The sequence below is a fragment of the Paralichthys olivaceus genome, chromosome 2, assembly GCF_024713975.1.
Source record: "Paralichthys olivaceus isolate ysfri-2021 chromosome 2, ASM2471397v2, whole genome shotgun sequence".
Classification (NCBI taxonomy): domain Eukaryota; kingdom Metazoa; phylum Chordata; class Actinopteri; order Pleuronectiformes; family Paralichthyidae; genus Paralichthys; species Paralichthys olivaceus.
The window spans coordinates 12851861-12863381 of record NC_091094.1 but is presented as its reverse complement, the minus strand read 5'-3'; the positions used below and the strand labels follow the sequence as shown (position 1 = coordinate 12863381).

The 11521-nt window shown below is 39.6% G+C and overlaps 1 protein-coding gene across 1 annotated transcript; it reads right to left on the bottom strand.

Annotated features, from left to right (window-relative positions):
* Window positions 1-2110: 2110 nt before the first annotated feature.
* LOC109638519 (protein FAM3C) lies at window positions 2111-4945 on the bottom strand. The gene is made up of 9 exons (XM_020101535.2): window positions 4800-4945; window positions 4577-4669; window positions 4446-4487; window positions 3769-3892; window positions 3621-3679; window positions 3121-3162; window positions 2922-3003; window positions 2710-2836; window positions 2111-2590 (listed from the first exon to the last, which is right to left on the bottom strand). Exons 1-9 carry the CDS (start codon window positions 4810-4812, stop codon window positions 2480-2482), a joined length of 693 nt encoding a protein of 230 aa, XP_019957094.1. The 5' UTR covers window positions 4813-4945; the 3' UTR covers window positions 2111-2479.
* Between the last annotated feature and the right edge of the window lie 6576 nt (window positions 4946-11521).

Below are 11521 nucleotides of genomic sequence, written 5' to 3'. Positions count from 1 at the left end.
CAAATAAAACCATTGAGAGTCATAGACACTGAGTTATACATCAAATGTTAACAGGATTTATTAAAGCAATGGAGCCCAAACTGCACTAATGTAAACTAGAAAGTTAGAAATGACGACAATTAATGATTGTATTAAAATATAAAGGTATTCGTTAAGTATATTTCATATGACACTTGCTGCATGTTTTCAGGTGAAAACATACATTTATGTTTCATTCACACACTCTTTAATGTCTGACATACAACAGATCATTTTTCTTGCACCTGTTCTGTTTTCTATTTGTTGACCAGGTTTTTAACAAAGGATACTGAAGCTCTGACAGTGAAGAGAATTCCTGTCTCTCGCCACCTCATCACTTACTGCCACTAGTCCACGGTGCTGACAGTCAACAGAAAACATGAAGTCATGAATAATAACCGTCACTTTACTTTTCCTCTCCTGCATCATGCTGCTGTCCTCTTTGCTCTCTCTCCTCTCTCTCTCCAGCTGTGGAGAAAGATTATTGAGATGTGACACATTTTTCTCACAGAATAAGAGTCAATAAAAACAGGGGTGGAATATCATCAAATGCATGTATTACACTGTACTGTAATTTTCAGACACCCATTCTTCACTTGAGTATTTTTGTGCCACTTTCTGTTTATGATCTACCACAGTTCAAAGGGAGAGTGGCACAGTGAGGTAATGGTCTGCACAGCAAGAAGGTTCAAATCTCTGTTCAGTGTGGATCCTGCATGTACTCTCCAGGTTCTCTGGCTTCCTCCTATAGGTTAGATCAGGGGTCACCAACACTTTGCCCGCGGGCACCAGGTAGCCCCCAAGGACCACATGAGTAGCCTGCAGACCTGTTCTAAAAATGAGTGTGCAAGTTGACTGTGGGTGAGAGTATAAGTGGGTGTTTGTCTCTGTATGTAGGCCCCGCCTGTCTCCCACTGTCAGCTGGGAGAAATAATGTATGGATTTATTTGACTGCTTTGGTTTCAGGATCCTTGACAACTTGATATTTTAATTGCGAAACATATGATGAGAGTATATATCTCTGACTGGCATGTTTACCTACAGATAAAAAGCCTCAGGGGACAATCGATTGGTAAAAAACTGCCAATGGTCGAACCAAAAACTTTGAAGTTATCCCTATGATGACTTTAAGTTGTGTTAATACTAATGAAACTCACACATGTATAAAAGTATTTGGTGCAGAAGGTTAAACTTGAATTTCAGTGTCAGAAACGATGTCTGCACTGCCCTCTGCTGACTGACTGACTGCAGGACAACCTGACAGAGACCCATATCATTGTAGCATTTATATCACACCCACACACCCACACAGGAGCAGGATCCTGGTAGTGGGCAGGGAGTGGGAACACTAATGACACCTGCTACCCGAGCCAATCCCACATCCTGTTTGACACGTTAACACCTTAGTCATGATCAAAAACGGTGTTAAACTTCTATATGTGCTCTCAGCATGATCACAGGATGATAACGTTCAATGTTGCATTTGCATTAGTTGCAAAAAAATCTGCAATAACGTGATAATTGTATAAAAGTTTCATCTCTATTCAGCTGAGTTTAAAACAGCAAACGCTTGTAAAACAACATGAGGCATTAGAGATGACAAGTCTAAGTCTGCTGCTGTTTGGTTGATGAGCAGAGAGTCCTGCTGTTTGGCTAAATCTCACACTTCGGAGACTGTGCGGAGAAGAATTAATAGGACGTGATGGGATAAACAGTCTCAGAGGCACAAGACTCTCCACAGTTGGCAAGGCAATTTTTTAAAGACTTTGTTTGCATTTGATTCAAGAATTCTCTGCCTTTAGGAGGAAACACAAAGAGAAAACAGAGGCAGGAATACAAAAATGTATGCCTCAGTATGATGTTATACAGTATATACTGTTTATGATATGTTTATGACAGTTCATTTAAAAAAACATGTTTTATTGTGGAGAACCCTGGAGAACAGATTCAATTGATTTAATGCAATGGAAACTTCTCACATGGTTGAGAAGAAATCATTTTTACATAAAGATTTGTTGTCAGATTCAGACTTTTGAGACATTGCTAAACATCTAATGGACATGTTATTGTAATAATAATGACACCAGGGACATTTTATTGCACAATGTGTACTTTTATTTTTGTAACTTTACTTTTTGCTGATGATACTTCAGTACTCTTACTTTTTAAATGAGTGAATTAATAAAGAGATTCTGAGTCCTCCTGGATCTTCAAGGTGAAATGGAGAAGCATACCACGACAAGAAAAACAGACATGTCAGATAAAAGCTAAAGCTGATCTCTGCTAAAAGTAGCAGAGATCAAAAACAACATTAATTGAATCAAATAATGTTTATTCATCAGTACATTTCATTTTGACAGGAAAGACTGGGGATTTAACTACCAGCGACTACTCTCAATGGTCTTAAGGGTCAAATGATAAAAAACAAGAATGCAGACGTCTTCTCCTGCCGTTCATCGAATCAGACTTCAGGCAAGTTTTGTTGTCCAACGGAACTTGAGAAGCAGCCTTCTGTCTCCGCTGTTTCTGGCCATCCCTCATAAAGGTTTTTTGTCTCCTCATTAACGTTTAGCTGACAGGAAACGGAGAAGACGACATTTCATTTTTTACATTGTGTCTTTTTCTTCCCATTTTGGCATATTTTAAAACACAAACAGAACAAATCAAACTGCAGGGAACAGGATTACTGACCTGCTCAAAATGCACTGTTTTTGGCGTCCCCGTTCTCGCTGCAAACACCCAGTTGTCTCGAGTATTTAAAGACTTGACCTTAGAGCTCCCGAGTGCAGTGAAAAACTCCCTGATCTCTTTTGACATTCTGCCACAGAAGAACAGAATTGGTGGGATAGTGTGATATGACATAAACAGATTTAACAGTTTGAATCACTGAGTTTCTGACTCACCCATTTGCATTATCATAAGTGGCAGCCAATAAAATCATCCCAGGTTTAATGTCGTTCAGGAATGCCAGGACCTCTTGTGGGCCTTTCATTAGAGTAATTCATATTAACAATAATAATAATAAAATTCATGACTGTGAAAATCACCAAGAAACGTTAGAATGGAAAACAGAAGTGAGATTGAATGAAATAAAACTCTTACTTCCATTAAGAAGGCGAATGTTCTCCACATCTCCAGTTTTACCTGAGGAGGAAAAGCCAGGTTAAGAATGTCAAGGTCCTTAAATATGGCTGTTCAGGAGCTTTTGCTCACATCACATGATCTTCAGGAGTAGATGGAGTTTGACCAACTTATGTTACATTTTATTTTTTGATGTTTTGCACATTCACCATCGAATAAACACTTTTGACTAGAAGGACACTCTGCCTAACTCTGCCTTTATGAGAAACTACATTTAAATTCACTGGATTTTTATTTGGATCTGAATTAATTGCACACACACTTTCATTATCAGTCCCCTAAACATGTCCAGGTTTCATCAAGATCTAACATTTTTTCAAATAAATCCTGGATCCTGGGTTCTTTCTTGGGTAATATCCAAACCGACCAACCAACAAACACTGGGGTGAAACATTAACTCCAGTTCTGTATAGATCTGTTCTTCAGTGTATTGATGAGGTATCAGAGAGAATTTTACTCACCATTTACCACCACAACGTTCAGACCAATCCCCACGTTATTGTGCACCTCACTCATGATCCTGTGGATATAATGATAAGGTTTAGTTTCCCTTCAGAGCTGATAATCTCGATCTTTGGTTCATTCAGGTACTAATACAGTAACACGTACATTTTACCCTCAAAACAGATCTTTGGCCCGACTGTATTAGCTGCTCCACTCCGGATATGGAAGGCATAGTGACCTGGCCCACAGAGTTTGGAGACGCCACACTTTGACCTGGCAGTAGCAAGCTCTAAAAAGGCAGATGAGAGAGAAGGAAAGACATTTCTGTTCTTGTAGGAAGTTGGTTGCTGAGAGGAATCTAGGAGTATGTTCCACATAATGCTGTCAGGGAGGTTGTTAGCGTGTGCTGCTGGCTGCTGCAGGCTGTGACTCCTGGCCTCTTGTCCACACAATCGGGCCTTATCTTGTCTTATCTATCTCATTGATCTGTTGGAATCAGTCTGTTCAAAATACCCCTCAGCCTAGTTTCACCTCAATTCAGGGACTTCTGCTCTAGACCGACCTAACTTGTCATGGAACTATGCCAATTTGTTTTTTTTATTCGATCGCTTCCTTTGTATCGTCCTTACTCACCTGTTCAGTTTATCATGTTCAGCCAGTTTCACTCTGCCACGCTGCCCCCCCCCCCCAACAAGTAGTTTTTAAATCACATTTAAATAATGTGATTTAAATACTTAATCACATTATTTCCCTGTGTGTTGTGGTTCTGACTTTCTCCCATAGAGTCTGAACCTACAGTTTAAGTAACCGTCTCACGCAAAACATTCAAACATTTGACTTACCTTCCACCGTCTTTAGTTTCACTCGATCTTTTTCATAAAGTCCTGAAAGAATGGAGACAGTACTATAGTTAAATCTGAATTAAGAAAATAAGTAATAAATTGTAGTTTAAACATGAAAAAAAAGATCTCACCAAAATATTTTGTTGATTTATCCTGGACATCAAATGAAGCAATTCCCCATATAAGTAGGAGGAAAACAATTCCAGCCACAGGATACAAAACAACTGTCAACCATAAAGATTAATGATCAACCAATTAGAATGTACCTCCCACACACAAACAAACAAATAAACAGACAAGGGTCAAAACATAACTTGTAAAATGACCTGTTTTTAAATACAGTAAAACTCTTACCTTGGTACTTCATATCTGCAACAAATCAGATACTTCTTTCCACATGAGAGGAAAAGGTATGAAGCACACCCGAAATGCGGCAGAGCCTTTGTGAGACATCTCATGTGTTAAGACACTCCCTGATCCTGAACCTGTTCAAGTGTTTGGATATGCAAAAAAAGTTGCAGCCCTCTTTCTCCTGCAATAAAAAAAAGGAGGCGGTAGCCTACGAAAACACAAGGTGAAAAAGATGATCAAGTTTCTCACTTTTTCTCTTAAGATGCTGTTAAAACAGGATCCCAGCAACAGAAAATGAGATTCAGAAGCACCATTGTTTCTGAAGTGCAAATGCAAATGTGACCTGGGGGAGAAGGGTCACAAGGAGCAGAAACAAAACTCACATTTCAATCTAAGTGAGTAAATTAAATAAAAAGCTTTAAAGAATCTGTTTCAGTTATCAAAGTTTTCCATGTGCATATATTTCTTTTGTAAATCTACAAGACTATAGTTGATAAAAATGACATTAAAACCAAAATAATATTCATAGAGACACAATCTGATAAGAAACAAAGCACTGAATTAAATGAGAAATCGAATTATAAAAAAAAAAACCCTTATTTTAGGCTGTGAAAACCAAGCACAAAAAAGATAAATCCGGCATTAGCCAGCATCCAACCCACTGATCCTGATCAGCAGCTGAACTTTCCACATGCCTGAAGAGCTGCAAAACTGGTCAGGCGGGTTGTTATGATAAATATAGTTCGGTGGCCACTGTGAGAAACATTGCAGCTTAAGAAAAATATAGAAAAACTAGCAGGTAAAAAACATCTTCATCACTACGAATAAATGCAACACTACATATCCAAATAGCATGGACGACAACAGAGGTGTTTCCTGGAGGACACACAAAAGTGATGACCCCGGCTCCGAGGCAGAAGGGACCGAGACCAAAGATATTTTCATCCTTGTATTTCTACTCTAAAGTTGTGTGATCTTCCAACTGCTTTTAATTGTTTTGTTCGTTTGTCTTTAATTTTTCATTTTTAACTTGTCAAACACATTGTAACTGTGTTCTGAAAGGTGCTATATAAATACAGTTAATTATTTTAAGACGGTGTTTCTCAAAAGCAGTGTGTTGTCCAGAGTGTCTCCCAAAGACACTTACACATGCAGACATGTGGATCCAGGGGTTGAACCACCAAACCAGAGATCAGTGGACAAAGCTGCTTCACTTTAAATTAATCAAAAGCTGATTTTGTCACCACTGTAAGACAAGGTGACGAGTGTCAGGATTTAAATTTGCATTTCAACATATATTAAATAATCTAATTTCCACAAACTAACAATACATGAATTAAATCAAAGACTCTGGTGCTGCTGCCTGTTGTAACTACTGAAAGTCCAGGCTTGACTTTGAGAAAGTTGAGCAAGTTTAAACACAAGCTTAAGCATATTTAACGTTGAGAGGAAGCTGTTGTACTGACAGTTGATGTTTCTTAGAGATACGATAAATTCTAAAATAAAGATAAAATGCATTAAGAAACTAAAGATGAACAGTGGTGAAGTAATCTATTTTATTTTATCTATCATTCTGCAGGATTTGAGTTTCTTTAGTTAGTGACATTATTGTTATTATGTTCATTTGAAAGACTGCTTTTACTAAAAAAAAACCTTCAAGAGCAACATTAGTGCACATAATGATTTTAAAAGTCAGGGGCCGTTCATCTTGACAGTTTGCAGCTTCCCATTCCTGACATGGTGTAATATTATATACAACCAGCAGAGAGTGTCCATGTACCATATACTGATCATACAGAAAATACATCCAGTGAAACTAAGAGGTAACATCGTAGTTATATAGCCACCATTTTTTTGTTAAGTGGTGTCTAACACAAATGCACTTTAACATGAAAAACAACATAAACCTTGTTTTAAATGGTCAATATTGGTCGGCAGCATTATTATAACAATGACAGATTTACTCCCTGAGGTTTTATTTTGGTGAGAAAAAAAGAGAATAAACCATCAAGGTCACGAGGTGAACGGAACAAGGACAATCAGCCAGCTCACAGTTTAAACACATTTAATAACATCACACATTTAATCTCAGTGAGATGATGCACAGCAGACGTCAGGATCTTTCACACCATCATCAGTAACTTTGGAGCAAACACTCTCATTGGATACAGTTTTTCCCAAAATCTCCAGTAACACTTGAACTTCACAAGAGGAGACTGATAGCAAATAGAAAATATCGATTCAAAAGAGAAACTGTAGTGAAATGATTTTTGACGATGAATGATTAATCACCGGCTTCCTGCGACACATTATGACGACTCCCGAGCTGCTGATTTCTGTCTTTCTTTCTTTTTTGAATCTTTGTGGTAAATGTTGCTGTCAAAAAAACTATCATGTGACATCAGTCAGTGTAGGAGTCCATTTAAGAGGCAGTGGACTCTGAACTCTAAAGCAAATGTATTTGAAGTGGGTTAATGTGAGCATGAAAAATGGAATTAGATTTCAAAGGGAAGGGGCCGACCAGTAGATCGTCGAGTCTTAGTGCGAGTGCAAGTCACTCGCTTTATCAGAAATGTCAACTCTGAACTGCTCATTTAATAACTGTGGAATCACGTTATATACTCACGTGTTCTGAACGAGGACTGGATGCATTGTTTAAAAGGCAACAACTGACAATTAATGACATTATCACACAGACGGTGACAGAACTTTAAAATTAAACACTTTACATAAATTAATCTCAGCTATATTTAAGCAAATTTGTGTCTTGCAGCAGATTTTATTTGTTTTAACATATTAATTCTTTGATTTCATGTGTTCTATGAGCCTTATTTACATATTTAAAGTAGATCCTTGTATGTGACAAGTGAAAACGTTGAAACAGAATTGGAACAGCAGTTGTTGATTCTCGGCGGGATCAACAGCCTCCTTCTCACAAAACTACAAGTCATCTGAGGAGGTGTTAATAATAAATATGTAGCTTGATGCAGCTTTAGAAGTCTTGTACGCCATATGTTGAGACTATTTAAATAAAGATAAATATATAAATAAAATGCACTCTTTGTTAAGTGGTTCCCTGGTGATTTAGTATTGCATTTAAAATAAAGCTGGGGGGGGGGCATTTCTTTTCTTATTGGTTTATGGCTTCAGAAAATGCTAGATCGTACATTTCCCAGAATGCCACTCTCTAACAGGGCTACATCAGGGCTAACTCATTAAAACACTTGATGTGAAACTGGTAAGTTTTTCTTTTAACGTGATGAAACAGATTAAGCTCGTTATTTCTTATCAAACATAACAAAAGAACACTGGCAAGATGAAGGCAAATCCAGAAACATAAACCACACTAAGGCTGCAAGTAATGAATTGATCGACTAGTTGATTGATTGGTTTGATATTTGATTTCGATTTTTGTTCAAGCAGAAATCCAAACATTTTATGATTCCATCTTCTCAAGTGTGAGATTTCTGTTGCTATTATTTTTTTTAAATCAAACATAATTTGTTGATGTTGAAGGGACCAAATGATTGATCAAAAAATGTATTATTTCTCGCAGCCCTGATCCAAACATTTCATCCACAATAAATTCTTCTTCCTGTCGATCTGAGGATTACTCCAGAAGATCCTGTCACAAGGAAAGAGTAAGTTAACAAATGACATGTGATGTGATGAGGAAGGTTACAGCTGTGTCAGTGTGCGCGACAGATGACAGGGAGAGCTACAAACAGCAGAGCCGCGATGCACTGACCTCGTCTGACTCCTCTCCCGCTGTGCGAGGCCCCCTGTCGTCGTCTGTCACGGCTGAACTCTGATCCTCCATCCGCCTCAGCAGCGAGTATCTGTACGTCGCCTCGCTGAAATGAACGTGACAATGACGAGGTGATGTGTTTTCACCGCAGTGAGAATTTTCTAATAAACCCCACAAAGGCCCATTAGTCAAAGTTTGCTTACTTGACTGGGAAGCAGTATTTTCGGATGATCAATACAGCAGCAGCTATCATCGCCGCCGACACGAAGATCACCGACGCAATAATCCCAGGGTGAAGCCTTAACCCGGCCTAAAAAGACAAATGAATCCAATATGAGCCAACAGTGGGGTAGTTAAAGAGCCCATAAACCTAACAGCTCAGTTCATGATGTGTGGCTTAGATAAAAAGGAAATACGAGCAGCAGATATGACAGCTGAACAGCAGGGTGTTATGGATCGGAGCGGTGCGAGACCGAAAAATCTCAACAGCAGGGGAATGAATCTCCGAGCCAAGCAGGAGCATTACTGACAGTGACGATCACTCACAGGAGAAACCCTGATCACCACCATATATCTTTAACATTAGAGCTATGTATAACATTAGGAGCGGAGCGTGAGAACACATACGTCTCTGAAGTGATAATTAGGATTCACGTGGAGGAGTCCAGTCAGAAGGATCCATCTCAACAACAGGAGAGAAGAGGTGTCACACATGAAGAACAACGAGACAGTGATGAGCCGAGACTGTAGTGATGCTGGTTTTATCACCACACGGGGAACAGACATTACTTTGTCTCAGATTTATCAACTTGTATAAACTCTGAGACATTCCGACATAACACGGCCAGTTTCTTTACTTTGACTAATCTAAACTAAGCTAGAGTGGCATGAGGTGCAAAGCGACAAGGTCGAACATTCTTATACATGATTGTCTAGTTCTTACAGTGAGAATATAAAAGAGAAAAGGAAGTGGTGCGATTCACAGGATTCATTTGACATGAAAGATAATGGAGGAAGAACAGTCCTGGAATCTGCCCGTAAATCTTCTTCTGCACCAAAATTCAGTGGGATCTTTTCAGGCCCCATCCCTCCAGATCAGTTTGGACATTTTTAGCAAAGCTAGATAAAAAACATACAAACAAACCAACTACAGTGGCACTCAGTAGAGCACATATCCCCGCCAAGGTCCAACAGCCCCCCCCCCCCCACCACCACCAGATTTGTATTTGGATCGTATGTGGATCATCTAGCTCTATGTATTGTTCTGAGAAATCAGCAAAAAACACACACTCTATCTCACAATGTTAAAGGCAGTGGAACAAAAAGTCCACCCCCTGATATGGAGCCACTTCAAAGTCCAATGCCCCCCCCCCCCCGAGTAGTTTTGGGGTAATCCTACTAATTTAAGAAACACAGACTCAAACACAACCTCCATGGCAGATGCAATCAGTCCACAAGTCATCCTCACCATGTTTCTAGCTTCACATCTAACATGCCCACATCACTTCTGCAGGTCAGAGGTGGCTTTGTGCTGCAGACTGCGTCAAGGTGTTTGGTTTCCTTCAGATTCACTGTGCAGAGACTTCACAGCTGAACCCAAGACATGTGAACTCGCTGCCAGCTGCACCGACAGTGTTATTATGACAGGCTTCTTTGTGAAGTGATATTTTATTTCACTCACTTCTGAGCGTTGCGACCCTGAAAGAGAAGGGAGTGTGGTAACTTGGAGGATTACAGACACGTCTGCCAAACAGGGAGCAATGTGCAACGAGGAGGTGATGGAGCCTTGCAACGTGCATCTGGAACAACAGTGTTCTATTCTCTCTCTGATGGGGTTTTACTGCAGAGTGCACGAGCCTGTGTTATCCCACTGAATGACATCTGTCTGTTTAGGGGGGATTCCAAGCGTTTTCCACATGGAGGCTCCTTCACTGCAAATATGTCCACCAGTTCAAACAGCTTCAACACAACGCAGCCCTGCGTTTTCACTGCTGGTTTCTGCAAACCAGTGAAACTCACAGCAGGAGCTTCGTGCATCTAACGACCATGTTGCTTCACGTGTGTATTTTACCTGCTGAGCTGACATCCTCCTCAGAGCCAGAGAGTCCACGTGTCTTCTGCAGGAGAACTCAACTCAGCCCTAATATGTCGAGGTGCATTCAGAACCACCGATCAAAATAATACTGTCAAAAGTCTCAAGTGTTTACTTCCTGCTTTGCTCTCACCTGTTGCGACACAGCATTTCCACGCCCACTTGCAGGAGCCGTCACGCGGTGTGTGTAATGCAGTGTCACGTGGTCTTCAGAACAGCCTTCAGCCTCATTTCTTCACCATCTTCACAGCTTGAGTCCACATGAAGTGTGGAAACACTTGCAAATGATGATCATATTGATTCTTTTTCAGAGGATGAGTCCTTCTGTCGCCCACAACCTGCATGTCTACAGTCATGTGTGGTGAGATGGTGTGTTAGGGCTGTGGTGGAGGCCAAAAGAGGGAGATTGTGAGAAGTCGGAATTTAATAAAAAGAGAAATTAAAGAAAAAGAGAAATTAAAGAAAAAGAAAACTGAGCAGTCAGGAGAACCTGTGCTCGTCAGGGTTCAAATACTGCTGGATCTAAAAGCTTGAACCAATGTGATTGTTGAGAAACATTAAAACTCCTTGAAACCACTAACAAATATTTCCTCCTCCACTAAAGAGATACTTTGTCTGTGAGGTTCTTTCTTCAGAATAAATACAGTTTCTGGAGCAATCTTTTCAAAGTCCTGATGATGTGACGCTGATGAGCCACATGAAGTTTAAACATACTTTATGTTCTTAATATTAGGAATACATTCTTTTATGATTATGACTTAATTTTCAAAATCTCAGATTTAATTTTCCCTTCAAGATGCCCTCATACTCTGCTGTGTGAGCATATAAATATATTAAAATGTTTTCAATCCAATTTCTTTTTATTTCGACACCCGAGGTCTTGTT